The following is a 27,652-nucleotide window of genomic DNA, read 5'->3' as shown; positions in this document are numbered from 1 at the left end:
TAGTTCACAACTCCTCAGCGATGCTGCACCTCTCTCTTGAAATGAGCCTCTGCCGCTCCCATGCCTGTACCCTCACCCCTCGCTTTCAGGTCCAACATTCACTCGACTACCCAAGTGTGCAGACAGAGAGAGAAAGAGAGTGAGGGGGTGGCAAAGCGGACGCCACCGACCCATATGCATCTACACACACACACACAGAGTAACCCCACTGTTTGCTAATAGCGAGAGTGGCGTCGTTTTTGGCTTCTAGCGTGCCTCTGTGTGTTTTTTTTCGCTTTGTTTCCTTGTGGTTTGTGGATGAGCAAGAGAACAGGGATAAGGGGGCCGATGCGCGTTGTGCGCTGTGTGCACATCCGAGCAGGCGTGAGCGTGCGCACCTGCCTCTTTGTATTCACAGTCACTTCCGTCTCCAAAAACCGTGTTGCCGCCCACACACCACCACCACCACCACCACCACCTGCTGTGATGACACACACTGAAGCAGTGGTCCACGCAAACACAGCCCCCGAAGTACACACGGACAGACGCGCAGAGCATAGCAGAAAACCAGCGACAGGCACGAGAGAAGACGCCAAAAGGCTCCACCCTCCACCACCATCTATCAACTACCTCCATAAACGCCACGACACATGCAGATTATATGCGCTCCTGAGAGTGTCCTCATCGACACAAGGAGTGAATGTACTTGATATGCTGCGCGTCCGAATCTCTTTCTTTGTAAGCTCGCTCCGTCATTGCCGTCACCCACTGCGGCAGTTGCATCATCTCTTGCTTGCAGAGGAGCCTGTCCTTGGCGTGCGCAAGCCGACTAGAGATGGGTGTCCCTACCGGCAGCTCCATTGCTTTCTGCCGGGCTGCTGCCACTTTGGCGGCGGTTGGCAGTGGTATCGGAATGCTGTAGGCGTGTAGGTCAGCGGCCATCGCCGCCGTGGTGACCTCCGGCATCTGCTGTAGTGCGTGGAAAGCCTCCTCTTCATGGCGCAAGGCAAGCTCCTCGCTTGAGGTCGTCAGCTCCGCCTGCAGGCGCTGCTCAAAAATTTTCTGAGCCGCCGCATCCAGCGCCCCCTCCGCCTCCGTCAGTTCATCGGCCACCGTGAACACAAAAGGAACCACCACGAGTAGCGCAGAGGCAGCGGCGGCCGACGGCACGCCAAATCCGCGGTGGGGTGCACCGCAGTCTCCATTGTGGCGGGTGCCGCCGCCACGACGGTGCGGGAACTTGTCGAGGTTAGTACGAACCAACACACGAGGATCATTGTACTTTAGCACTGCGCAAGGACTGCGCACCGCCTCGCAGTTCATGGGAGGGTTCACCACCTTCAAAAGAGAGTACGGGGTATCAGGGTCGATTGGTGCTGCTGTCACGTGCGTATCAGTGGGCAAGGACAGCCCACTGAGACTGCGCAGCATCGCTTCGATCTTCACCATATCGTGCGGGTTGCGCACTTGCCTCTCCGGGGAGCTGACGAACACATACTTGTCTGCCACCATACCAGGCATCGGCTCCAGCGTTGCAATGGGAACGGAAAGGCGCACCACCTGCTCGGTGCACTCGTACCGGGACACATCCACCGCGCCCAGCTCAAGGCGGCGCCGCTTTGGGATCCCGTTCAATGAGTCTGTCACCCTACTGCCCGTAGGAGCGGACTCGCTGTGCACATCACCTATTTCCGCTTGGGGGCGCTCGAAGACGCGATGAAGCTCACACTCCACCACAACGTTCTTGGAAGACAGCGGGTCAAGCTCCACGACGCGCACGACCTTGTCCGTGAGCGCCTCTGCCCCCGCCACCTCATCACATGCGACCGGCTGAGAGAGGTAATACACGCCGTTCAGCATCATTTTGGCGGCCGCGAACTCGGCGCTGTCCAGCGCAGCCCCATCCACAGCGCTGTCCTCTCTTCCCTTGAACGTCAGCATGAGCGGCGCAGCTTGCGTTATGTTGCTTGTCAGGGCCTGTATCATGCGCAGCCCGCCATCTGTCACCAACACATGCTTGCCGCTAGGCAGCCGAACAAGGTTACGCACCTCGCTGCGGTCCATCACATCGACATGATTGCTGACAAAGGTGCCGTAGGCTCCCTCCATCTCCTGGAAGAAAGTAGGCTCCTCCATGTCCACAAATTCCAGGCCGGGAAAGTCATCCTCGGCGAAGAGCGGCGGCACGCACTTTGTCGCGTCGACGATCTCCACGCGGGTGCCGGGCCGAAAAAGGCCCTGCGCTGCCGCTTTGCGCTGGTGGTGCAGTGACCGCTGAAGCTCCGCCTTAACCTTTTTCTTCTGCGACTCGACACCAGCAAGCAACTCGCCTAGAAGCTTCGCCCGCAGTTCGCGTTCGCCGCGCTTGCACGCTGCACAGATCAGCGTTTTATGAGCTAGCGAGTGGCCTTGCTCCTGTGCCTCAAAGCACGACACCGCGAAGACACCGAGGCACCGCGCGCACTCCGTCTCGTACGACACGGCGCACGGCAGCTCGGCGTCGCGGCACACGCCTTTGTAGACGTGGCGCACCACACCGTAAATGGGCTCGAGTGTTTCCTTATTCATCCCGAGTAGCTTTTCATGCGAGCATGTCAGCGGCACCTCGACCACCTCGAAGCAGTTACATGGAGCTCCGCACTCCAGAAGGCACTGGTGGCCGCAGGGGAGGGTGGCACCGCAGGCGTACGAGCACGTCAGATGGTCCTCCCCATAGTGACAGGTGCGCGTGCACACGTGGTCAGGGCGACCGCATGTGTACGAGCGCAGGCAGAAATGCTTACAACAGGGCTCGATGCGCGTAAGACCATACTCGAGCTGCCGCTGGTTCGGGTGCCTGCTGCAGCACAGAGGGATCGTGGGGCCTACAAGTGAGGGGAAGTACGCGGAGGCCGCATCCATGGCCGCCTGCGTCGTCGTAGTGGCGTCGAAAGAGATGACCGCGCGGACGTCTTCTAGCTTGGTGACGAAGATCTTGTACCACTTCGCCTGCAGCTGAGGCGCCATCCACCCCGCATCGGCACACAGCACAAACGCATCCATCGCCGCGCCCATCGCCTCCGAAATAAAGAGCTCCTCGCTTGCCAGAAGCGGCGCCGACACACTTAAATTTCGGGGCAGCGCATCCATCAAGTAGAGAACTGCTCGGTACCGGTACTTGGTATTGTCTCGTTTATTCAACGCAGGCAGCTCGTGGTGGGCGAGAACAACCGGGCACTCCTTCATCTCCAACTGAACACTGTGCTGCTGGAGTTCCTGCTGGCACATTGCCTTCCACGAGAATGGCACGAGAATGGCAATGTGTCGCGACTCCGCGCCGTGGCGGCGCATCCATTCAACAAGCTGCATTACCTTACGCAGCCCCTTCGGTACGCCGGCGTCGCGAGTTATCTGTTGGTGCGTCCACAGCCAAAGCGGGGATTGCAAACCCATCGCAAAGGCACGCTGGCGCGACTCAGCACCCGCTTTGCCGTAGAAACAGCGTGTAATGAAGTCCTCTGCTTGGGACGCGAGCGGCACAATACCCTCACAGAGGCTGGAGCCCGTGTTCGAGGACATTTATAGGGAGGGAGACAACCAGAACGAACTTAACAGGGGTGCACTGGGAGTGGAGGGTCGGCCGTCGCCCAAGAACAAAAAGGGGAGGAGCACAAAAGAACGGTGCCCGGGTTCGCTGTACGCCCTCGCGCGACGGCAATGGCCAAGCAGTGTGCGCACGACCTCCGTCCTTTGTTATTGCTTTCGCCTCCGTGGCTGCTGCGAGACTGTTGGTGCGTGTGGTGGGAGGGCCACGCGAAGTACGTGCAAAGAGGGGCATAAAAGATGACAACAGGATTGGTGAAGAGTGGAGCAGTACGTATGCACAGCAGCGAGATAGGAAGAGAGCAATGCATCATGAGGCAAGCGGGCGGGGGAAGGGGGAGGCTGGGTATCTTGGGCTAGCGCCCCCACACATAAAACCAACATCACCACAAGGAAATACAACCAAAGATGGCAACAGCACCCATACACTCATGCAAGGTACCTCTTGCTCCCTGTGCCCATCCTTCTCTCCCCCCTCAGTCAGCCAACATCATCTCTCAGCGTGGATACCATATTCAAAGACGCGCACTCGTGATGCGTCGATGGTGTGTGTGGTGCGTGCGGGGGGTGATCTCAAACAGTAGTGCTCTCACTCCTTTCAGATTTGTCACTGCATACACCCTGTCACAGAATTTGGGGAGGGGGTAAAGAGTGGGGGAGAAGACCACTGGTACCTGTTGCCTCCCTTGCTCTGCTTTCTTTGATGATGGAGGCGTTTAACGTCACCGCGCCGTGCAACACCGCTCGAGAAGCGCAATTCAGCTTGGCATCTTCTCGCTTCCCACCATCCTTCGATGAAGAAGGCAAACACCTTAGTAGGGGGAGGAGGAAGAGGAGAGACGAATCAGTCTGGAGTGTGACCCTATATCAGCGACAAGCAGAGAAACTCACGACGCCTGTTGGTCACCCTGCCCACAGTACAGCTAGTGAAATAACGAACAAGAATGCAAAGAGGGTGGATGGGAAGAAGAAGGGGTGCAGCGCCGCAAACATGCACATGTCTATCATCCGACCTCCTGTTGGCATCTTTAAAGGGAAAAAGGGGGCGAAAGAGGCCGTCACACACACCGGCACACAGCGATACATGTGAACATTCAACTCCGCTGGGCATGGCTTGGGTGGCGCAGCAGAATGCAGGAAATGAGAAGCGAAAGCAAAGAAAAACACCAAAGGCGGCAAAGCAAGGGCACAGGGAGACGCCCACACACGCCGCTCAGCCTCACAAGAACATCTCACAGCGCAAGAGGAAGAGAGGTCGGACATGAAGCACGCAGGCACAACGAAAAGAGAGACGCAACGTTGCCCGTTCCTTCGTATCCAGTCGCTGTACTGCATAGCTGCTCTTCCCCCTCATCCTCGGTTTCCCTCTCTCTCTCCGAAGCAGCGGCAACATTCCCCCATCCCCGATGGGCAGGGCGGTGCCGCTGTTTGGAGAGCGAGACAAGGCGCAGCCAGTAGCGGGAGCGGGAGAACAAGAAAGCTGGTGCTTTCCCACACACACACACACACACCTTGAATGGCGATGTCATCTCAGACTCCCTCAACACTCGCGACACGCTTGACATACTCCTGTCTACTCAATGTGGCAAATGAGGACTCAGCGGTGGTATAGGATGTGGTCGGCTGCGCCGAGCTCGAGCGGCCGCGCAGGGTCACGAAGGAGGCGATGTCCTCCAGCGGGTGCTCAACGCTTTCGAGATGGTGGGACAGGCGGGCAGAGCTGCAGCTCTCCTCTCGCACAATGTCCTGCATGTACCCCAGCTTCTGCAGTAAATCCTGCACGTAACACTCGGCACGCTCCGCATGCTTCCACAAGTCATCCAGGTGCTGCGTCTTGAGCGCCAGCGAACTTCGCAGACGTACCACCTCAGCCTGAAGTGCCGACATGTCTTCCCCCATCGCCTTTACCTCGGCAGGCACTTCAGGGGAAGAGCAAAGACTCTGTAATGACGAACGAGACGCCGTTGCAGCTGGTGGATGTGGCAACATCGAATCGACAGCACCTTGGGTACTGTCCTGCGTCTTGAGCATCTCCCTAAGTCTCTGGTTCTCGCGATATAGCCCGTCCATGCGGCTCAAGTCCTTCTGCCTAATCCACTTATGGCTTGCATGCAAGTCACGAATATCCATGGCAGATCGAAGCATTTGGCGTCGATCGCGCTGCAGCTTCTCGCGCAGTGTCGCATTCTCTTGCAGCAGCGACTCCACCACGGACTCCAGCTCTCCTACCGAGCGAGACGGCGTCAACGCACCCCGTTGGCCGACGGCCGCGCCTACCGAAGCCGCGTCACCTCTACTTGAAAGGGCGTTGACGTCGGCGACTGTTAAGGACACGGCTGCGGGTGTTCTCTGCGCGGCTTCAGAAGGACCATCGCTGCTGCTGACCGCGGCGCGCATTTCTTCCAATGTCGGGACATAGCTCTTCGTCCTCACCTCGCACCGAGGGCACAGCGACATCGTCGTCAGCCGCGCGCAGACATTGCACTGATAGAGGCGGCTCATGATGAGCACACACAAAAAGGGGGGGAGAATATACGGAAGGCGAAGGTAATTCTGCGGTGATCAACTTCGCCTCTCCGTGGACAAACGCCTCGTGTACAAGAGCGCCTATGACAGGGAAAGAAGGTCGTGCACAACGAATATATCAGAGCGGGCAGCAAAGTGTCTTTGTTGGGGGGTGACAAAGACCCGATGTGGGAGGTGAAAACTGTAGGAAGACGCTGCTCACCTCACCCGGTCGCTAAGCCGGTTGGTTCGAGCACTTTTGTTGAAGAGGGCGACAGAGGAAAGAAGACAGAATGCAGGAAGGCGATACTGTGCAGTGTAATGTTAAGAGAAAGAGATAAAACATCACATCCTCCGCACGAGCTTGTGTCCCCGTGCAGCTCTCAGCGCTCCACACGTGTTGTTGCTACTGCGCACCACGGAATAAGTGAGTCTGTGGAGAAGAGAACACGGAGGAGGAAAATGTGCAAATAAGGAAAGGGTAGAGACGGCAGGTAAAAGTGGAACGACCTGGATAAGGCGTCTATACGCTTAGTAACCCGCCTCGTGGGGTCATGTGCTTTGCACAGCAACGGCTTTACTGCCCCTCCTCCCCCCCCCCGACACATTCAACGAGCGCCGTTCCTCGTAGCGCCCGCCCCCGCTCTTTGTACATCTTCTTTCGTAGGCTATCAATTCGAGAGACGCTTGCGTAGTGCGACATCAAAGCTGTCGCCGCTTTCGGCACCATAGCAGAGCGCAACACAGAGAAGAAGTGGGAAAGAGAGGGACCGCGCGCCTCTCGCAGCATCAGCCTCGTCACCCGCTGCAGCAAGAATAGATAACGCGCGCGTCACGCATAAGTTCAGCAGGCCCCCCTTCCCTGCTTACGAGCTGTAAATAGAAAAGATGAGGTACAAGAGGCAGACAGGAATCATCAACAGCTGATATGCCACACGGAGCCGCCCATCAGTGCGAAAGATATCAACCTCCTTCCAAATCGTCGTCCCGTCGATCAGCAGAGAGCGGTGCTGCACCACGTAGACGTCGTACGCAATCTCTACGCAGCCAGCAAGGAGAAGTAGCCACGAGCGACTGAGGACACACTGCAGGCAAGCAAAGCATCGTACGGAGGCCTCTGCGATGATGAGAGGGTTGATCACGTGCTCTAGCTCCAGTGATTTGTTCATTCGATCCGCGTATTCTTCAAGTATGGTGAGATGAAGCACGCACAGCCCCATCGCTCCGGTCTGCAGGATGAACGCGAGCACCCACGAAGCCATTACGTTCACAAAGTGGCCACATAAAACCAGCAGGAACGTGACATGTAGCACCGCAAACAGGACGGAGCGTTTGCGTTCTCCGCTTGTGTGATGGCTTCGATCGGTGATGAGCACCGGAACCCACTGAAACTGAAGCCTGAAGGCATCAGTGAGACGCTTTGTGCTACTCATCTCTTGCAGAAACACGTTTCTTTCCCACGCGGAAAAATGGGGTGAGATAAAAGCTGAACTGTGAAAATGCGGACTCGCGGCTTGTTGCAGGTTGAGGTGTCTGCGCACGTATGATGAGGTTTCATGAAAGACGCGAGGAAAGCCAAAACAAGCAATAGAGGAAGCACACAAGGTGAGAGCAGCACACAGCAGAGGGAGGTGTCGAGAAGAGAGTGGCACCGAGGAGAGGGGTGCGTGAGAAAGGCAAAAGAGGAGCTGAATGCGTCTTCGTACTCGATGTCGGGGGCTCACCTAATGCAGAGCAGCGAGCATCCCACTCTGCTACGCGTGTGAGTGTGCCCAGAGGCGTTTTGTTTGGAGAGAAGAACGGTTAACACGTGTTCAGATATCCCCAACAAATCTAAGGCGCACACAGAAGCGAGACTCCAAAGTTCTATTACACCCTCACCTCAACTTCCTCTCCACAGTCAGGCCGCAGGGCATGCGTGCAACAGCAGCTGGTGGGTCGCTGTCTCTTAGGGCTGGCGTGGCTTGTTACAAGCGTCCACAACGCGAGGAAGTACGCAAGCACATCCACACAACAAAACGCAGCACTCGACACACGCAAACACACTCAACGAGATACAACGGACATGGCCAAGATGATCTTCTACAATGGCGAGAACTGCGAGCAGCGCAACCCAATCAACCAACAGCCCCACACTCCGCATCACGGGAGGCAACACAACGCCCCTGCTGTCCTTTCGTCCATTTGTTAGCAACTCGGCCTGCAAAGAACAACGACAGTGGCGCCTGCGGTTTCGCCGCACCACTGCGCGTGCCCCTTTTTCCCCCCTCACGTGCGCCCACAGACGCCAGCGCGCCTTCTTCGGCGAGACGCTTCTTCGCTCTTTACATTTCCCGAAAGGCGTGCCCCCATGCGTGGTGGCGCATGAGGGGTGAGAGAGCGAGAGAAGAGGTGGGGGGAGGGGGGAGAAAAGACCGTCCATGGTCAGCAACACCATCGCACCACTGAATGTGTATGCGTCCCGTCGGCGTTGCGGCGACGACTCATTCGGAGTACTTCGTGACGATGGAGAACACCATCACAATCAGCAGCACGATAATCATCATCACATCAATGGCTATGAAAACGAAGCCTTCGCGCTCATATAGGGACACCTCGCGCCATAGGTTCACGGCGTCCACGTACAGCTTCTGCTGACGTATGCGGAATAGTGTTACGATCAACACTACGGCATAGAGGAAGGTGCACAGGAAGCTGCGCAAGACGAGCGCCTGAACCACCTGCACCGCACGTAGCGCAACATACGCATCAAGCAGCGGGTTGCAGGCCCGCTCGCACTCCATTGAGCTCATGCTCTTGTCACTGTAGTCGTTAATGTTAAAGGCATAGATCATGATCAATATGGTCATGACAACCTGGAGAACTGTGGCAGCAATCCAGCCACTGATGAAGTGGAAAAGATTACCGCCGAATGCAATAATGGTCAAAACGTACACGAGCAGGAACATGTAGGCCCTCTTGCGGTCCGTCGCCGAGTGCTGCAAGGGGAAGCGAAGGGTGTGAATCACCTCCCTCTGGCTCTCGATGAAGCGCATCCTGACGACCGAGCGGCGAGCGTGTTTGAACGCGAAGTGAAGTAAAAAACACGAGAGGAGTAAGCGGCTCCGTGCAAAGTAACGACGCGACGCAGGTTGTAGAGAGCGCAGAGCGCACAGAACGACACGGGACACCTCAGAATCGAAGTGGCGGGCAGGCAGGCCTGCAGGGGAAAGGGGAGAATGAAGTCAAAGTACACCAAGAAGAGAAAGAACGGGTCGCAATGATAGAAGTGACGGAATGCTGGTGTCACGCAGTCGAGAAGAACGAAAGGGAGCGTTGGTGAAGAGATGAACCCACGCCACGAAAGGAGTGAGCGCTCACGCGAGAGGTGCGGCAGCAGACGTGCGGGCTGGTCGGTGAGAGATGGACGTGCCTGTGTTACCGAAATGACACGCAGCGGTCCACTCGCACAGAGAGAGAGAGGAAGCGGCGTAGGCAGCGATGACGGAGGGTTGCGCGCCGCACAAAGACACAGGGCGCTGGGTTATTGGTTCCCTCTGTGCTCCGCCACTAATTCTCCAAAGAATGAAGGTAACTGCGTCTGCTTGTGTTTCGCAACGTGCGGACCTGCCGACAATAAACGCGCGTCTGCCTGTGTGCCGGTGTCCTCGCTCGGTGCCTGAGGGCGGTCGTGTAGGTGAGCCTGTCGGGTTCCTGTGAGAGAGGTGGGTGGGTACCCGCGTATACGTGAGGCGGGAGGTGACGTTCACCGTTGTAGATGGGATGGCGGCACCATTCGGAAAGAAAGCGAAGTAGGGATACGCAGATCGACACAAACGACAGCGATACGGCGGCGGCGGCGGCGAAGAGTGTGGGGTCGAGGGGAAAGATATACAAGACGCGCGTATGGGGATGTGTCATGAACCGCATCGGTAAAGTGCAGGAGAGAAGGGCAGAGAGAACGTTCACGAAGAGCAGCAAAGAGAGTTGAAGATGGGGGGAAAGGAGCGGGTTGCGCACCAACCTACTTTGCTCCACGTGCAACGGCACACGTATTCCTTTGTCCTTTCACTGAACAGCTGAGAAAACCAAGCCACGAAACAAAAAGGAAGTGACCCTTGCTGCATCACATCGATAAGGCGACACCGGTCAAATCCTTCAGCGAAACAGGGAAGTACAAGCTTAGAGTCGCGCGGCAGGACTCGCCACGCGTGACTGAGTAGGCGCCACAGAGTAAACCCAAGGCAGAAATACTGCCACGGGGACAGGCAGCCTCGCATGGTAAGCTTTAGAGTTTGAATCAACCTAACAGGAGCTTCTGCGTGACGCGCTTGGGAAGAGAGGGGAGCCAGCAGCAGCACGCACAAGTGCGGGGGGCATCGCACTTATGTACGAGTGTCTCCTTCGCCCTCCCCACTCCAGCGGCGATGCCTGTCGCCTCCTCAGTCCGCCGCAATCGTGCCCGCCTGCGTCGGTCTCGCGTAAGCCTCGACTACAGAGCTGTGAAAAGCCCACCATGTGATGCTCCGTGCTGCAGTAGCCGCTAGCTGTAGCCGTGGGTTCACGGCGACAGCAACCGGCACATCGCTGTCCTTGGACTGCAGCTCATACAGAAGTCGCCCGTGTCGGGTCGGGTACACCGAATTAGAGTGGCAACCGGCATACACGAGCAGATGCCGGCCTCCAGTCATGGACGAGGTGAGCTGTAGAATAGGCGAGGCAATCTGATACGGAAAGACGTACTGCGCGCCAATGGCGTCGGCGGAGCCGAGAAAGTGTCGCTTCGCGTCGCCGTGGAAGTAGTTCACAACCGTCTCGTCGCGCTGCCAGTCGTACACCACAACCTCGCCACTTGACGAGGTGAGCAGCAAGCGACTTGCATCGGCGCTAAACTCGAGCCCTTTGCATCTCGTTAGCGACGCTGACGTGGTGAAGACGCGCTTGTTTTCCAGCACGACCTGCGGTGCCTGGAATAGGTTGCGTCGATCGAGAAGGGTGATGCGGTGGTCGTCGCCGATGGCGATGCGATGACCGTCCAGGCTAAACTGCACGCAGACTCTACTGCCTACGATGGATCGCTCCGGTGTCGCAGCAATGCAGCCAGAGATGAGAGGGTGGAAAAGGGCTAGCCGACCCTTGGCTGCCACCACCGCGCCTATCACGTCTGTTGCCGGGCACTGAGCAAGAGTGGAGTACACTGGCGTGTTCGCCACTGGCAAAATCTCCGACTCGGCGTCGTTGAGGTACGCCATCTCGCCGAAGAACTGCGACGTCTCCGTGTTGAGAAGGTGCAGGTGGCCGTCCAAGTGAAACCGCGGCGCGACACACACGACGCTGCTGGAGTGGGTGTAGCGGACGTTGTGCACGCCAAACGCGTCGCAGATGATCACGTCTGTGTTCGTCATGTTGCCCACATCGATGAGACGGACGGCGTCGTCCGTATGCGCCGACACGAAGTGAAGGCCGTCAAAGGAGAAATTCATCGAGGTGGGCCTCGGCTCGTTGATGCCAGTGTAAAACATGGACGCCACCTCTATTGGTACTCCGCCCACGGCGGTCGACTCAGCAGTTCCTCCGCTGGAGGGAACGGGAGGACTCGCGGTAGTGAAGCTCATCTATGGTGCTGAACAGCTGGCGATACCGGTATTGTTTCGCTTCACTTTTTGTGCAATGGTCGGCGCGCGACTGTGCGCCCCCTCGTGTGCGCCCCTGTGTGAGCGCGTTTGTTTACAGAGCAAAGGGGAAAAAGCAGTGCCTTATTGGCGATGGGTGACTCTGAGGTGCATGATTTCCCGCGTTTCGGCATGTCTGCGGTCTATGGACCCTCTCTGCGTAGGTGCAGGTGTAGGTGCAGGCAGCACGAAACCTCCTCCCCCTTTGACGGGGTACCTTGCATGAATGAGGTGGTGTCAAAAGCCGCGCATGAGGATGGAGGGCGGCCGTGCGGCGGAGTTCAGAGACCAACAACGTGGCAAATGGGGGTAGAACAGCGGCACCTTTTGAGCGATACAGAGCGCTCCGCAATGCGATCCGCATTGCTCGATCCATGCACGTTTGCCTCGACAAGGCGACCGCCTACCCACCCCATCCAGCCTTGATCGCTGTCGTACACTCGTGAAGTGGCACAAGCACTTTTTCATATGTGGGTGTGACGCCACAGCTGTGACCGGTGGAGCACAAAGAACGAGAAGGGACTCACGGACGCAGTCGTAGAAGGCGAGCACCGCCAAAGACACAGAGGGCATCTTGACGCACGCAGAGGCGCGGCATTCCGTAGTGTTTTTCTTCCACCCTTCGGTGCGTTGGCAATGCAGCAGGCGTTTGCTGCTGGACCCTAACACGCCATCAATACTCCCACAGGGTGCCAAACCAGACGGAAGCGGGTCACTGCCACAGAAGAGAGACAAACTCACACAAACCATCACCTCTACCGGTCATCCTCCCTCTCCTCAGAGAGCGGGAGTCCGAAATACGCCAGCGTGAGCGGGTAGAGCGTCACTCTATCGGCATCCACTAACATCGAATGCAAAGCGGGCGCCCCAGACTTTGACACTGTCGTCGACTTTATGCGGGAGACGTGCTGGTGAATCTCAAGACCCATGCGCATCAGGCAATCGTCCGCCGTGGGAACGTGCATCCAGTACGCAATCAGAGGGTCCAGGTAGATGGTCGACAAGAGGTGCTTGTGCTCCGCATGCGAGAGAATGATACGCACGCGTAAAAGAGCACGGAGAGTGTAGTTACGCCCCAGCAGTAGCCGCGTGCCCACCACCGCCCAGACCCGCTGCAGCAATGCACAGTGGCGATGCAGCGGGTACACCAGTGCGCGGCGTGCAAACGCGACGCACGCGTCGTAGAGCGTGTCGGCCGGATCGAGGTAGGAAAGGGCCGGACTCAGCTGCGTGAGGTTCCATAGCGACTCGCTGCAGCCGCTGCCCTCCGTCACGAGGTCGTCGTAGGCCTCGCTAAAGAGAAGATCGGCAGTCAGTGCCTCCACTTCTGCCTGTGAGGGAGGGAAAAGCAGCCGGGGCAGCTTTAGCCGCATTAGAATCTCTGTCTCGTCTCGAGTGAACTTCAGCGACGGGCGCACTCGGGGAATCGCCAACCGCGTGCGTGGCTCAGGCGGCACAGAAGTCTTAGTGGCAGTTTGAGAAGACACAGCGGAAGCAACCGCACCAGCCACCGTCGCTGATGATGCCAACTCTCGCTCGACGTTGACAACAGGGTGCAGCTCCTCGATGAGTGGCTTCTTGAAGTCGGCAACGTTGCCGCTCCACACTGTGACGGGTCGCGCATCATCGCCTCCGAGAAGCGTGCTCTCCTCCTCCTCTAGCGGATCTGCGTCGCACCGACACGAAGCGCACCCGTCTGCGTCAGGGATACTTGCAACCACCACCTGCGGCAGCACTGGCTCTCTTCCCGGCCCGGTAGCGCTGTCCTGCAGAGCATTCTGAAAGTCCCTCATGTGTGTAGGGACGTACCGTAGCACCTGCGCTACCTCCCCCTCGGCATCCTCGACGGCGAAAAGCAGCGCATCCACGTCAAAGTCGCTCATCTCCGCAGCGAGGCGCAATCGCCGGCGCTCCTCGCGGGTGGTGCACTCGGGATTACAGCGCAGGCTCACCACCTCGCGCACAACATCTGTATCCAGCTTTTGGAAGAGTCCACTAAACGCGTTCGCAAAGCCGTAGCTGCACTGCTCCTCAGGTGCTAGGCTCTCGCTCCTGTCGGCGGCGCCGACTGCCGCAGTGGCATCCGGAGAGGATTGTACGTACTCGGTCTCCTCCAGCTCGTCACCCGCGCCGGTGGCAGCGTCGCTCGAGTTGGCACCGCCGAGGACCTGAATAAGCGAAGCGCGCTGCTTCTCCGTAGCAATGAGGTAGGCCGGGTTATCGAGCTTCGTGAAGACTTCCGCCGCGTCTGCCTTTGGCAGGTACACTGTGAGCACGCACGTCTCCAAGTCGTACGTAGCCCGCTCTCCCCTGCCCTCCCCCAGGCATTGGTCAAAACGCAGGCGTAAGTAGTACGGGGAGCAGTAGAAAGTAAACTGCGTCTCGTTGATGTCAAAGACGGCGTTCATTACTTTGCAGATGGCGGAGAGGAAGAGGCGAATGACGACGAAGCCGCCTTCTTGACTGCAGTCGAACACCGGCGTGAGCATCTGCAGAAGCAGCTGAGAATGACGGCAGACGAAAAGACGGCAGTTTTAATTATGAAGGAAGAGCACACTAACGTCGAAGTCCGTGTGTCTGACGAGGGTAGTGTAGTTAGTATGCCAGGAACCAAGACATGAGGTCGCTATGAAGCGCAGATGCTGCTGTGCTGAACCGCGAAGAGGAGGCAAGGGGGCGTGAAAGGAAGACGGGAAAGTGGAGGGCGCGCGTAGAGAGTCAGAGGGCGGTGAAGGTGGAAAGTTCCTAGCAGCCCACCGCGCTGCCCCGCGAGTACTCGAATCAGGCTCATTCATGCTGTGTGAAGGGTGTGAGTGGATGAATCGCTTCCCGCGCCGTGCACACACGCGCACCAAGCGCTACCTTACGCTCTTGTGAAGCAACAGCAATGATTCCCGGTTCACACAAGCACTACTTTGAATTGGTAACGCCATACACGCCAGTACAGACCTGTATCATCGTGGCATCACCATTAGCGAACTGCTTACTTTGCAGGGATTCGCTAGGTAGAGAGTCTGCGCAGAGGCCAGTACGTCTGCATGTCGTCCCCTCCAACCGGTGACAAGCGCATTCATATTTCCCTTGGGTTTGCCCCCACAACACCGCTCATGCATCGCCTCTCTGCAGCAGTGCAATCTCCTTCTCCACCACCGGATTCCGGTGGTCCTTTGAGAAGTGCACAGCAGCGTTGAAGTCCGCCAGCGCCGCTGTGCGGTTGTTGAGCGCCTTGCTGGCCAGCCCTCGCCTGTAGAGCACCTTCACCTTGAGGTCCTCTGGGAGCGCTACCGCGGCGTCCTGTAGCAGCATCGTCGCCACCGCACGCGCCGCGTCGTACTCGTGCATGCGGATGCACACCATTGCTACGTTCGCGCGCACAATCTGCTCCGTCTTGACAGCCTCCGTGTCTGCGGCACCAAGGACCGACGTAACCTCGATGCAGTCCTGATAGCCACGCAGTGCATCTTCGAAGCGGCCCTCCTGGAAGGCAATGTTGGCCTCCTGTTTCAGCACGTTTAGCAGCTTCAGGGCCTTGCCTCTGTCCGCTGCCAGATATGGTGACTCGGCAGGGAGCTCGATGGGGACCTGAGGTCCGGGTGTTAAGGCGTCTGCATCGGCAGCAGCGGCAGGCGCACGTACAGGAAACTTGGACGCCTGCGCTTTTCCGCCCAGGCTGCCAGGGCGATCCTGGCTCAGCTGCCTGTACGCAACGTAGCTGAGCGCACCCAGCAGACTGGCAGCCGCCACCGTGACGCAGATGAGTTGTGTTTGGCGCCCGTTCATCGTCGATCTGACTGTCTTTGCAGGTGGTCTTCTCAGAGGCCGATGCGTCCTTGCATGTGTACTTCTATGTTAGTGGGTGGGCTTCTGCTCTGAGAAACGAAGCGGGAGGATAGTGGCGGCGGCCATGCACAGCAACGCTGGCAATCGTTCGCCGGGAAGGGAAGAAGAAGGGCGACTGTCGTACACATTACAGAAGGAGGTGCAGGCGCGTGTCGTGAGGCATTTTTTCTACTTTCCCGACAGGAAAATCGCTGGAAGATGACGCAAGTCGTGGACGCCGGGCTCTGCACACCTACCCGACACAGAAGGCCGCCCAGCCCTCTTAACCGTCGAAGCTGGCACAGTACGGAAGTCACGCGGCAGTTCACGACGGCCGCGCAAGACGTTCAAAATACGAAAGAAAAAAAAGGCTCTGGCAAAACGCAGCCGAGCCCCTGTAGCGTACCGGAGAATTGCGCACATACGCACACACGCAACTCGCTCTCATCCCTCGCGACCGATAGACAGTGCAACGGGGGCCGCGAGCGACTGCTGCTATAACATTTTCATCTTCGTCTTGCCAGTACGTCTGTTTGATTTCTGCATTCAGGAAGACTCGCCTACCTTCGCCCAGCAAACCCGCATCCCGTCGCCGCACGCGCCAAGGCGGCTATAAAAACGCAGCCGCACCGTTCTTCGCCTCAGCCCGCCAGCAAACAAAACAATACTGAAGGAACACAGCAAAATACTCGCAGGGCCAAATCAACAGGACAAAGCGTTCCTCGTAAGAAGCCGCAATGCACAGCACAGGGAGAAGAAGACACGCACTAGTGAGCAGCGAATGCAACACAGCACACCAACGGAGAACAGAAACCATTCTATGTGTTGTCTAATGGGGGTGGGGGGGGAAGGAAACCCGGAGGTAAGGAAAAGTGCAGAAAGAGAGAAGGGGAGGGGAGGAGGCTGGGAAAAGGGGGGCCCAGGGCAGATCGATGACGAGTCGGTGAACAATGCGAAACGGTGAGACAGAGAAACTAATGAGCGAGCATGCAACACACCATGATGAAAGGAGACGATGAGCTTGATCACCGCAGTGAGAGCCAACACGATACAGACTGAGGAAGAGAGAAACAGTCGGAGAAAGAAGAGAGGTGAGGAGAGGATAAGCGGCGAGGGCTGGAAAAGGTAACAAGGCGCTGTGCACAGTTTGAGTGATAGTCAATAGCGCCGCCTACTCTTTTTCACGCTTCTCCCCACCGTCAATCGCCCTCTCCCGATCATCTCTCCTGGCGCGCTCATGCGACTGCGCGCTTTTTGGCTCCCGTTCTTTGGTGATCCCTTTTCTCTTACGTGCGAGGACGCTTGAAAAGCAGCACGTGAGGCTCTGGCTTGTGAATCATGTAGTGCACCCACCCTTGCGACTGCTGCACGCCGAGTTGACGCCATTCCATCTCACTCATGAGGCGGCTGGTGGGGACGAGACGGGCGAGATCCTTCGGGAGAATCACATGACGGTACTCGAACACATCATCGTAGTACTTGTCACTGTACAGAATCTTACACTGCAGCTTCTTAATAATGATGAGCGCTTCGCGTTGTCCGTTCGCGTCCAGGGAGAAGAAGTCCTGCGCCGGTTTTGCTGGCATGGCGACGGTAGGGGAAAAAAAAAAGAAACGAAAGTGTCGCCCAGTGCGTAAGTTGCACTGAGGAAGAAGAGAGGAGGTGCGCCTTTACGAGCACGCAGCCGGTCTACCTCGATGTGTCCAAGAGAGAATGGACAGGAGTCAAAGCCGTGCTGCGGGCGGTATGAACCACGCTCGAGAACACAGAGAGAGAGAAACACAGGCAGGGGCACACAGGTGACTGTATGAATGGAAAGGAGGAAGCTGGTATGGCGACAAGAGTGAGAAGGAAAAACGAAAGAGATGAAGCCGAAGGTCCAACAAGTGCGAGGGACCGAAGCGAGGCGGGAGACGGCGCGAGTGAAAAGCGACAGTGGAGCAACCCGGCTCTCGAAAAGGTATAACAAAGACGCAGAAGGAGAACAGGAGTTGGCCCAATGGCAATGCGTCAGTGCGGATGAGTATGCGATGAACGCGACACATGTTCGGGCGTGGTGTGTGTGTGGTGGGGGGGTTGCATGTTTGGCAAGAAAGACGAGTAAAGGGTGAGAGAGAGGGGGGGACACAAAAGTACAGCGCTCCATTCGGAAAGAAGAGAGATGAGCAAACTGACCAATAAAAGATGAGCGAATTCGGCACCTGCGAAGCGCGCGTCACAATGTATCGCCTTGGCACCGGGAGCCATCGCCCCACGTGAAGGCGTCTCTACGAAAAGAGAGATTGCGCAGCGAACCAGGTTGCAAACCCTGGCGTAAGCAGCACCGAAAGGGGGATCTGCCCACGCACGCAACAGCAGAGAGCATCTGTGTGCTTGTGTACTTGTGTACTTGTAGGTGTGGTCCTTCCCCCCCCCCGCGCCCCACTCACCCCACAAGCTGGTCTCGCCAGATCAGAGCATCAGCTCGCCACACGCGCGCCCTCCACAAGCAACGCACGCTTCGACATTGTCATTCTGTACGTTCGCTTCTTGTCTTCACCTCGATGCGGAATTCCACAGCGCGTCAGTCACGACGTTCTAGTTGGGAAAGCAAACAAACGAAAAAAGTAGCACTGAAGGTCGCCGGCGCAGACAAGCATACACCCATGAACATCGTGCCGCCCAGAGATCCGGCGTTAAGCAAAAAAAGAGGTAGGAACAGACGGAGGGAAGGTGGGTGGGACAAGGGTGGCGAGCTAAGTGGGTCGCCGCCTCCGTATAGGGCAAGTCGAGGGGCCCCACTGCACAAAAGACAAAGAGTAAAACACTCATCACTTTTCCCGTTGGCCTCCAGGCGACCGCCAATTCCTCCGCCCCACCCCTGCGCCCGCCCCATGAAATAAATAAATAAAATGTACTCTGAAGAGAAGCGAGAAAAGCGCGGAGGACTGAGAAGAGAAGAAGACTAAACGCCACCACAGCCCTGATGGTACTCTCTTCACTCTTCTATCAAGTAAATGTGTGCGAGGTGCGTGCAAGCCAAGCAAAGGGCGAGTTAGGGGGACTGGGAGAGGGAGGACAGAAGGACCGACTAGCAGAACACAGCAGTGTGCAGCAACCGCTCTCTCGCGGCGTTGACTACGCCTGTCGACCCGCTTAAAGTACAAACAGAGCGGCCCATATGTGTACGTGCGCAGCAGAGCTTCACGCAGCCCAGGGGGGGGGCCTACCACCGCCTCCCCCCCCCTCCTCCTCCTCCTCTCTCACAACTCCCTGCCAAGCCCACCCGCTTGCCCTTGGCTACAGTTCTATGGTAGAGGGGATCAAAGCACGAAATATGCGCATTCCTTCAGTGGGTATTCTACTTCAAAGACTTCTTGTCAGCCACCTTTGAGGGTGTCGAGATCGACCGATTCGTCTTCTTCTTCGCCGCCTTCTTCTTCGCCGCCGCCTTGATCTTGCGCGCAGCGACATTGGGGATCTTCAACTTCCCGCTCATCTTCAACTCCGCCCACACCTGGGCCACCTTGCGCTGGCGCTGCTTCATGGGCAAGTGCACGAAGCGGGACGCGTACTGCTTCTGAAAGCGGTTGTACGCGTCAAGGGCAGGGTATGTCACTCGGCGCGCGCGCTCCTCGAACATCTTCCGCTCCGGCGTAGAGAGCCTCCGGTACAGCTCCGATGATTTCTTTAAAGGGTTCTTGAGGCCCTTCAATACACCAGTCTTACCCAAGTGCTTCTGGAAGAGTGAGAAGGGGCTCACCCGACGAAGCGTGAAGCTACGGCGTAGCATGACAAACTTTGCAGCTGCAAGTGCAAGTGGGCTGCTGTACGAAGGACCAAGGCGTGCTGATGGGAGAGAGGGAAAGAAGAAGGGACCGAGTAGAGGTGAATAGGTGTTTGAGGGATACTCTTGTCTGGCCTTGGACACTTCGGTGCGATAATTCTATGAACTGTACTTGTCTCTCTTGTTGAAGGCTTTCCACTGATGCTGTCGAGTTTGTCGTTTTCCCCTGAGGCCTGCGTGTGGGTGTGTGTGTGTGTTGGGGGAGGGGAGGGGGGTTATGAAGGACAAGACGGAAGGGGTAGAGAAATGAAAGCGGCATGAAGCTGAGGTGAACGTCCTCAAGAGAGGAAGTTTAATCGAGGGAGGTGGCGGGTTTGCTACCCCAAGTATGCACACGTCAGTACCGCATACCCAGTGGAGGTACACCGGCAGTAGATCTCTGTGTCTACCCTTCTGATAGGTCGCCCCGTGAAGACACCAAGGAAGAGGGGGGGGTGATCGCCTACATACACCGATACGCATCAGTGCGCTTGGCTTCGGTCATTTCCGATCTCACCATGGATGTGAGCATATGAGTAAAAGTCGCCCACGCACACAAGATGCGCAGGCACATCCTACGTGAAGGTGCGGTTAGCGCCTGTGCATCCGCACCTGTACGTGCGTAAGTTTGCTCGAGTGGGGGGAGGTGTAGGGGTCTATGCGATAGGGTATCCTTGCCTTAAGTGTCCACCAGCCGCCGAAGGGGGGACGAGACACAGGTGTCCTTTCTTTTTCCAGTGTACGTGCGAGTGCGGGTGTGGTGGATTTCGTTGCCAGCGCCACATCAGCGGCACGCCAAAGGAGGGCAAGTGAAGAGCACTTCAACATAGAACAAGACGTACACACGCACACACACACAGGAGACTCAGTGGCTTGAAAAAAATCAAACAGAAAAAGAAAATGGAAAGGAGGAGAGAGCGAGTCTGGAAGAGACAAGAGAACGAGAGACTCACAGCGACGAGAAGGCGGAGCGAGAGAAAACGACAGGGAAAAGGCAAAAATATAAAAAACGATGAGAAACAAAAAGAGGCGCGTGTGCGTTGCAGACCCTCCCTGGCTGTCGCCGTCGACGTGGCAGCACAGGGAAAGGAGGACGAGACCCTCAGCGTGGGCGACCATCATCAACAGCAGCGACAATGGGGAGCTCGCGGGAGAGAGGAGCTGTGTTGCCGGCGGCCCTGCTAGTGCCTCTCTCCATTATGGGTGTGTCATCACTACTGTCAGACTGGCATTCTCTATGGTGTAGGTAATGGCGAGGTGCACAGGAAGGTAACGAGATAAATAAGAGGAGGGAATGGGGCATCTTGAGAGCGATGGGAAAATCGCTCTACATCACGAGACGGGGGGAGGAGAGCGTTGTGTACGCAGGCACGCACACCGTGGAGAACTTAGGCAAAAAATAAAACAACAGATCTATGGGTGTGCACAACAGCACACGCTTCGCGCACATGCACATACGCTGCATTCCCCCTCCCCCCTCAGACGCAGACTCTGCTGAGTTATGGGATGGCCCCCTCCCTCTCTCGCTTCTCCCTTCATTATACAATCGGGCCAACTAAAACTGCATGTGCGTGGCGAGCGCCAAAGTAATAAGACCCACGCACGCAAACTCAGAGTAGAGCGAAAGAAAACGAAATCCTCTCGTGCATTGGCCACACAAGTCGGGGTGCACAGCTCTGCCTGTGGTGCAACTTCGCCGCGCTCGCTAGCGCCGGGAACCTTACTTTCTCGGCCCCTTCGCGGTCTTTCTGGCCGTCTTGCTGACTCTCTTAACCTTTCTCTTGGCGCTCGGCACCGTCTTGGGCGCCGTTCTCGTGAGGGATTTCTTCATAGAGGCCCACTTCACCTTGATATGCTTATGGCGCTTCGACAAAGGCATGTCCTGCAGGTTCTTCATCTCCCGCTTAAACATGCGCCGATACGCCACCTGTGACGGAAATGTTGTCACTTCAGCCCTCTGCACCAGCGCACGCTTCTCAGCCGGGGAGAGCCTCCGGTACATCTTCGCCGCCGCTGCGCATATGCCCTTCGTCCGCTTCGCACTACTACTCTTGCTAAACTCATGCAAGTAGAGCGCAAACGGGCTCACACGCAGAAGAACCTGGCTACGGCAGAGCATGTTCCTCGCCTGCGGGTGTGATGCCTGTGTGTATCTGAAAGCGAAGTTCGCGGAGGGGGAGATTGAATCGCAGGAACCGCGGAGAGTAGTGAGAGGATCCGATACCGAGTGCGAAGCCGTTTTACCAGCGATAGGGGGCACCCTTGCAGAGATGATCAAACACAAGAGATGGAGAAAGACAGAGAGTGCAAGAGGGATCGGACGCGTGTGGTGGAGAAAGCGCTGTTGTGAGAGTCTGTGAGTTGTCGTTGGCGTATGTGTGTCGATGTGAAAGAGAGCGGGGGCCCCAACACGACAGCGGTAAGAACGGAGGAAGGGGAGGGAAAGGATTGTGGCGCCAGACAAGCCACGGAGAGGGAAACGCCGGAGAGGGGGGCGGAAGGAGAGAAGCGAAAAGCCGTGTCGAGGTAGAAAGAAGGAACGAGAGACGGGCTAAAGGGGACAATGCAGCCCGGTGCCGATGCACATGTACACCCCTCAGCGCGGAAGCTGCTTGGGCGCAGCAGAAGGAGGGAGGACATTACTGCGTCAGTACCGTATACCTCTGTGATGATACGCAGTCAACTGCATGCATATGCGTCAATGCCTGCGTGTCAGCACCTGGGCCGCAGCACGACAAGCGGTGTGGGTGAAGCCGGTGGGAAAGGAGGGCCTTGAAGAGAAGTGGTCATCTGCCTGTGTCATTTTTATGCAGCATCGCGCTTGACGAGTTCTACGACCATCTTGGTTGTTGCTTCAGTGCGTAGGAGCTGTACATCTTAAGACACGAAATCGGATAAGCCAGGCGAGAGATGCGAAAAGAGAGTAAAATCGATACATATCCAAAAAGGAGATGAGCCCTGAGGATGTGGCTGCGAGGCGCAACTACGGGAAGAACGCACCCTCACCTCGTCCTCCTTTCTCGGTAGGCAAAGAATGTGGGGGTGGGAGGGGGGTTGGAGGTGGACCGAAAGCAAAAGAACAACCAACGCCCCCCCCCCACCCTTCCCGCACACGCTCTCTCTCCCCCACTCACCCGCTCGCCCGCTTCACTTTCGTTTGGTGCTCGCCTTGCCAGCGTCCTTTTTCCTCTTGTCGCCTTTCCGGCGGATCGGCGCGACCTCCACGGTGGGCAGGGGCGGCCAGTCGCAGCGGTTAAAACGCTGTGCAGGCAGCCGCGGTGCCGCCATGTTCTTAAGCGTCAACTCATCCGTCCGAGACGCCAGTTGGCTGACCACTGCAGCTACGTGTGCACTGAAGATGCCAGCGCTGTCAAGCACATAGGACGCACCGCAGGCAATCGCCACGTCAACGAGGTGAGCCGCCGTCTGCGCATCCCCGGCAGCGGTGTCGACTAAAACAGTCACTGCCCGGCGCGAGTCTGCCCCAGCAGCACACATGCACTTGACAACACCGCTTATGGTGCCATAGTCGCAGGGGTTGATCACAATGTTCGGGAACGCGCCGTCATAGGGCGGCACGAGTAGCGCGTCAGGAGGACTCGATGTTGCCGTCCTCCACTCTGGCTTTGAAGCGACCACGTCACTCAAGACGATGGAGTCCTGCAGGGCCATCTGCAGTCGCTGGCGAGCGGCACGGTCCTCCATAGCGTGCGTATCCTCAAGAAACTGCACAATGTCCGGATCCACCGCTCTCAGCTGCTCTTTAACGTACTCGCTGACCTGATCACCCGTCACCGGCGGCTCGCCATCTCCGAAGAGGTTGTAGAGCACCGTGCAGTCTCCAGCGGTGTCCTTGATTGTCCCACCATCCGCCGCGGCGACTTCGGGCACACGCGTCGTGGACGCGTCCATCGACAGACCTACGCACACCTCCGTGCCGACTTTCAGCTGAGCTGCAGACAGCGCCTCAGTCACCGCTTTTACCACGTCTGCTAAGTTTGCGGCGCCGTCCCAGTGTAGTGCCCCGCTCGCACAAACGCTCGAAGAGGTTGGATGGGACTGCAGAAAAAGATGAGCGGCCTTGCGCACCCTCCTCATGCGCCTCCGCAGCACAGTGCCGCTGACGGGTTTCAACCTCTCAGCCTCGTACGCGCCGTCCACAGACGCGGTCAGCACATCCAAAGCAACATACACGTGAGAGAACCGCACGCCAGTCACCGCGTCCGGCGCGTCTCCTTGAGCGCTGCTAACTAAGAAAGTCACCAACAACTGCGGTACAGGGTACTGTCTCGACGACGCGCTTGAGTCAACTAGCTCCTTTGAAACTGCTGATAGACCAGCTCGCCCGGGGGTCAAGTGCGCGCCGCCAACGATGGGTTCGCCACTGCGGCTATCGTCGACCAGCGCAGCAACGTAGAGGTGCAGTGGCACGCGCCGCTGCTTAGCGGCTACCAAAGACGCCATGATGCTCAGTGCCCATTGAATCGAGGAGGCGCCTATGGCGACTGGGGACGCAGATAGCGCGGCGCCTAGAGTTGAGTCCCACTCACGTTGCGGCTCTACGTAACCAAGCTGAAGCAGTTTTGACACCACCGCAGCACACGTGGTTTGAATCACAGAGTAGCCGTTGTCCTCGTCGCCCGTGGACTCTTCCGCCGCTGCCAAGGAAGCGTGGTTCTCCCCGTCTCTGTCGCTAGTAACACATGAAAGAAGGTCCCCGGTGACTACAGAAATCTCAGGTCCCGCGCATAGCTCCACTGTGAAGGTAACGGCTGTTTCCCCAGCTGCGCTGAGCACTTCGTTATGATAAATTGCCTTCACAGATGTCCCCTGGGCCGCCTCACGGAAGTAGCGGAAGAAGAAGTCTTTCACGTCGACTGGGTAAGTCGATACACACGCCCGCGCCGCCTCCGTAAGAATGCCAGAGACGTTGAACTCGTTGTCGTAGCGCTGCCATGATACGGAGCCCGACATACTGCTGTGGCAGAGGGTCCAAAAGGCAAGGCGCGTACTGGAAAAGGACCGGCTGTGAGGCACCGCCGTGTAGCAGCGAAAATCACACAGGCAGAGCAACAAGTTCACCCGTTTCCGCAGAAACACGAGAAGCTCTGTGTAGGTGTACGTCTGCAAATCAGGGACTTATCCGCACAAGCTGAAGGTGGAAGCGCAGTCAATGCGTGTGGCTGACCGTTCCCTTTCGCTGCTCGAATGATTTTTGAGGAGAAACAGCAGGAAATAAGGGGGAGTGAATCGATGTCCCAGCGTGAGTAGGCAGAGAAGACGGAGGTGGGGGGAAGAAGATGGCACTGCGAGAGAATCACGACAGTCGCAGTCAGCTGGCTTGCTGTAGACACAACCGAGCAGACGGAGAGAGGAACCAAAGGAGGAGAGACGGAGAGCAGCAGAGAGAGGTGAAGGACTTCGTGCGACGGCTGGCGAGCACAGTGCCCTGTCCCGTCCTCCAGTACAGCGCCTCACTCCCTGCATCCAACACAATTGCCCATGGACCGTTGATTGAGAAATACAGACGCGCACTGCTTAGGTGTCTATCCCCTCCCTCTGCACCAGCGCCGTCGCTCTCCTCCCTTTCTCGCCGCATCATCTTGTGTGCGGGTGGGCCTACTTGCTTTCTTGGATGATGAGAACGCGTTGCAGTTACATTCTGTGATGATGTGACTGTGCCATTAGCCGCAGCGGCGCAGTGGGTGGATACAGCGATGGTGAGGCTGTGCATCTGCGTGCGTGCATGCGTGTCGCTGTGCATGTACGCGCCTACGGGCATCTTTTCTCCGAGTCCCGGATTTCCGCACACGTCAATCCGGGCCGCCGCTCCACCGTTCCCTTCCCGGCAAGCGCGCGCAACTTCCCCACTAAACGCCTGCGGCGCGCAGCGTTCTCTGCGAAGAGGGTGTTGACGTGATTGAGGGCGGCTGTCAAGAACGTCGCCCAGACGTCGCTGCGGAAGTCGGCGGGTGAGATACACCATAGATCGTGAGCGAAGAGCGGCACATCGATGCAGAGCGGAGAGGTGAGGCAGCAGGTAATCTTGGGGTGTGTCTTGGTTCCACGCGAACATGACACGATGCCGCTGTTCATCTGCCCACTCTCACTACCACACTTGAGAAGCTCGGCGGCGGCCTTGACGTCAGCGCAAAGCACGTGCAAGATCATTGGCTCAAACTTCAGCTGCAGCACCTCCGTCGTTCGCAGAAGCGAATCGGAGAGCTGTCCCTGCCTCCACATCCAAAACTGCTCCAGGACAGGCACAATGCTGTTTCTCACGGTGATCGATGTGTCCGTCGGCAGAGGATCATGCGACTGGAACAAAGTTCCTCGACCGAAAGAACCGCGTTTCCGCCGCTCTACAGAAGAGGCAGCTCTGTGCACCAAAGAGTCGCCCGGCTCCACAGCCGCCTGTGGTGAGGCAGCTGTACCAGCGCTTGTTTCACCCTTGTGGAAAAGAGAAACACGCCCTCCGCATGAGCTGCTGGTCACGTACTGGGTGAAGGAGCCGTTGATGTAATCGACGACCTCAGCAACCTGTGGGTCCACGCGTCCCGCGAGGCTTCGGTCATTTGTGTTGGTGCGTAGATCACTTAAAATCTGTGCCCGCATGGAGGCAAAGAACTGGCTTTCCTCCACACCTGACACAGCCTTGCGCAAGTGTGGCACGCAGCACCGCATCCGCCGCTGAGAAACCCTACACGTGGAGAGGGTGAAAGAGAGACGCAGGTGGATTGGTGGTGAGGTGGAGGCGGAGATAAGAACCAGACGACGAAGACCAAGAGATGGCGATGGTGACAGATGTGCACAACGTCTCCGTACGTCACCAGCGCAAAATCCTTGCCTGTGTGCTTGTGTATAAGTGTGTGGGGGGAAGGGGAGGGTATATATATATATATATATATAGGTGTGTGGGTGTGGGTGGCTGTGACCGTAGAAGAGATGGGGAGAACAAGTGAGAGGGAAGAGCGCCATACGAGGAATGCAACTGTAGGCGTGTGTGCCACGCCAAAGCCGCCGCCTTTCCTCGCTGCCCTCCTTACGGGCGTGTGACAGTGCGGGGAACCGTGTCTCAAGGGTGGTAGGAAAGCCGCTGCGTGTGGACGAGGCTCGCGCTCTTCTCCCGCAGCCACAGATGCACAGAGACCAATAATGTGCCCGCATGTTGGACAGCACCAGAGTGATCGTGCAACGCCATGCCCGACATCACGGCTACCACGTCTGCTGTTGATCGCAGTGTGCCACGATTGGCTTTTGGCGTGTTGCCTTTCCCATGCAGAGCACAAATGATCACGTGCGCTGTGAATCAATCGGTTTCCTTCAACAAGGCCCCATTCAGCTGCCCATGTGCACAGCAGCACATGCCACATCCCCCATCGAGAACAGGCGCAATGCGGACTCAGAGCAGGTTGCCACAGTGAGAACCTAGAGGCGAGTCGGAGACCTCACCGTGCCACCGGTGCTGGACATGTGCGACAGCAACTTCTCGCGCTGCAGCTGTTCCTCCCTCTCATACTGAGCCACCTCCTCTAGCGGTCGAAGGAGCGTGACCCCGCACGTCTGCCGCTCCACAAAACGGCCGTTGATCAGCTGCAGGTAGTTCGGCTCGTCTTCCACGTCACGAGCGAGCACGATATCGCCATTCTTAGGAGTCCAGGGACTGTAGTTGGTGTAGTGGTTGTTTGGAATGAGGAGCATCTGACACCGCGGTTTGCCAATGGGGCTCCAGTCTACGACGTACTGCCGCCCTTCGGAGGGGTCGAAGGCCTGGTAGTAGTGCGTGAGGTAGTAGTCGCTCCCGACGCCGAAGGCTCCGAGCACAACAAGTCCGCAGCGGCACCACGTTGCAGTGGGACTGTGGAAAAATCTCTCAAACAAAAGCCAGGAGCTCATTACGCAAGGCTGAGCATCTACGAAGCGGTACTAAAATTGCACGTCTCTACAGCCAACAAGAGAGACAAAGAGAATCAGAGATAGTCGGTAGGGGGGGGGGGGCTTAGCAGAGAAATAAGCGAGCCAGTAATGTGAGAGCGGTCGAGTGAACACTTGCGGCCCTATCACCCTAGTTTCTGATGCACACCTTGAGGGGAGGGTGCGGGAGATGGGGGGAGACGGTGGAAGGAGGGGGGATGAGTTGGCTACCAAACTCCCCTAAAGTATGAAGCAATGACACACGCGCGCACTAAAGCACCACTCACTTTCCCTAGGAGAGACACCAAAATCCAGTGAAGAATATGTGAAACACAAAGAGAGAGAAAGCTGATGATAACGGCACACACCAACTTACACAGAGGGGCGTGCCTCACCA

At 57.3% G+C, this 27,652-nt stretch overlaps 13 protein-coding genes across 13 annotated transcripts; all 13 read right to left on the bottom strand.

Moving 5' to 3' along the window:
* Positions 1 to 660: 660 nt before the first annotated feature.
* On the bottom strand, positions 661 to 3,411 carry LBRM_32_4100 (conserved hypothetical protein; the record flags this gene model as incomplete). Its single annotated transcript, XM_001567708.2, has 1 exon — positions 661 to 3,411. One exon carries the CDS (start codon positions 3,409 to 3,411, stop codon positions 661 to 663), a length of 2,751 nt encoding a protein of 916 aa, XP_001567758.2.
* A 1,680-nt stretch (positions 3,412 to 5,091) lies between these two features.
* Positions 5,092 to 5,958, bottom strand: LBRM_32_4090 (hypothetical protein, unknown function; the record flags this gene model as incomplete). The annotated part of the gene is made up of 1 exon (XM_001567707.1): positions 5,092 to 5,958. One exon carries the CDS (start codon positions 5,956 to 5,958, stop codon positions 5,092 to 5,094), a length of 867 nt encoding a protein of 288 aa, XP_001567757.1.
* A 974-nt stretch (positions 5,959 to 6,932) lies between these two features.
* On the bottom strand, positions 6,933 to 7,499 carry LBRM_32_4080 (conserved hypothetical protein; the record flags this gene model as incomplete). The annotated part of the gene is made up of 1 exon (XM_001567706.1): positions 6,933 to 7,499. The coding sequence occupies one exon, from the start codon at positions 7,497 to 7,499 to the stop codon at positions 6,933 to 6,935; it is 567 nt and encodes a 188-aa protein (XP_001567756.1).
* Positions 7,500 to 8,549: 1,050 nt separating this feature from the next.
* Positions 8,550 to 9,101, bottom strand: LBRM_32_4070 (conserved hypothetical protein; the record flags this gene model as incomplete). Its single annotated transcript, XM_001567705.1, has 1 exon — positions 8,550 to 9,101. The coding sequence occupies one exon, from the start codon at positions 9,099 to 9,101 to the stop codon at positions 8,550 to 8,552; it is 552 nt and encodes a 183-aa protein (XP_001567755.1).
* A 1,386-nt stretch (positions 9,102 to 10,487) lies between these two features.
* LBRM_32_4060 (conserved hypothetical protein) lies at positions 10,488 to 11,567 on the bottom strand (the record flags this gene model as incomplete). Its single annotated transcript, XM_001567704.1, has 1 exon — positions 10,488 to 11,567. The coding sequence occupies one exon, from the start codon at positions 11,565 to 11,567 to the stop codon at positions 10,488 to 10,490; it is 1,080 nt and encodes a 359-aa protein (XP_001567754.1).
* Positions 11,568 to 12,472: 905 nt separating this feature from the next.
* On the bottom strand, positions 12,473 to 14,206 carry LBRM_32_4050 (conserved hypothetical protein; the record flags this gene model as incomplete). The annotated part of the gene is made up of 1 exon (XM_001567703.1): positions 12,473 to 14,206. One exon carries the CDS (start codon positions 14,204 to 14,206, stop codon positions 12,473 to 12,475), a length of 1,734 nt encoding a protein of 577 aa, XP_001567753.1.
* Positions 14,207 to 14,822: 616 nt separating this feature from the next.
* On the bottom strand, positions 14,823 to 15,497 carry LBRM_32_4040 (conserved hypothetical protein; the record flags this gene model as incomplete). The annotated part of the gene is made up of 1 exon (XM_001567702.1): positions 14,823 to 15,497. The coding sequence occupies one exon, from the start codon at positions 15,495 to 15,497 to the stop codon at positions 14,823 to 14,825; it is 675 nt and encodes a 224-aa protein (XP_001567752.1).
* Positions 15,498 to 16,822: 1,325 nt separating this feature from the next.
* LBRM_32_4030 (cyclin-dependent kinase regulatory subunit) lies at positions 16,823 to 17,122 on the bottom strand (the record flags this gene model as incomplete). Its single annotated transcript, XM_001567701.1, has 1 exon — positions 16,823 to 17,122. The coding sequence occupies one exon, from the start codon at positions 17,120 to 17,122 to the stop codon at positions 16,823 to 16,825; it is 300 nt and encodes a 99-aa protein (XP_001567751.1).
* A 1,754-nt stretch (positions 17,123 to 18,876) lies between these two features.
* On the bottom strand, positions 18,877 to 19,308 carry LBRM_32_4020 (putative kinetoplast DNA-associated protein; the record flags this gene model as incomplete). The annotated part of the gene is made up of 1 exon (XM_001567700.1): positions 18,877 to 19,308. The coding sequence occupies one exon, from the start codon at positions 19,306 to 19,308 to the stop codon at positions 18,877 to 18,879; it is 432 nt and encodes a 143-aa protein (XP_001567750.1).
* Positions 19,309 to 21,061: 1,753 nt separating this feature from the next.
* Positions 21,062 to 21,460, bottom strand: LBRM_32_4010 (putative kinetoplast-associated protein p18-2; the record flags this gene model as incomplete). The annotated part of the gene is made up of 1 exon (XM_001567699.1): positions 21,062 to 21,460. One exon carries the CDS (start codon positions 21,458 to 21,460, stop codon positions 21,062 to 21,064), a length of 399 nt encoding a protein of 132 aa, XP_001567749.1.
* A 1,028-nt stretch (positions 21,461 to 22,488) lies between these two features.
* LBRM_32_4000 (putative enolase) lies at positions 22,489 to 24,315 on the bottom strand (the record flags this gene model as incomplete). The annotated part of the gene is made up of 1 exon (XM_001567698.1): positions 22,489 to 24,315. The coding sequence occupies one exon, from the start codon at positions 24,313 to 24,315 to the stop codon at positions 22,489 to 22,491; it is 1,827 nt and encodes a 608-aa protein (XP_001567748.1).
* A 798-nt stretch (positions 24,316 to 25,113) lies between these two features.
* LBRM_32_3990 (conserved hypothetical protein) lies at positions 25,114 to 25,956 on the bottom strand (the record flags this gene model as incomplete). The annotated part of the gene is made up of 1 exon (XM_001567697.1): positions 25,114 to 25,956. One exon carries the CDS (start codon positions 25,954 to 25,956, stop codon positions 25,114 to 25,116), a length of 843 nt encoding a protein of 280 aa, XP_001567747.1.
* An 813-nt stretch (positions 25,957 to 26,769) lies between these two features.
* LBRM_32_3980 (conserved hypothetical protein) lies at positions 26,770 to 27,237 on the bottom strand (the record flags this gene model as incomplete). Its single annotated transcript, XM_001567696.1, has 1 exon — positions 26,770 to 27,237. One exon carries the CDS (start codon positions 27,235 to 27,237, stop codon positions 26,770 to 26,772), a length of 468 nt encoding a protein of 155 aa, XP_001567746.1.
* Positions 27,238 to 27,652: the final 415 nt, after the last annotated feature.

Source organism: Leishmania braziliensis, chromosome 32, assembly GCF_000002845.2.
Source record: "Leishmania braziliensis MHOM/BR/75/M2904 complete genome, chromosome 32".
NCBI classification, from domain to species: Eukaryota; Euglenozoa; class Kinetoplastea; order Trypanosomatida; family Trypanosomatidae; genus Leishmania; species Leishmania braziliensis.
This window is presented reverse-complemented; position numbering and strand designations above follow the sequence as displayed.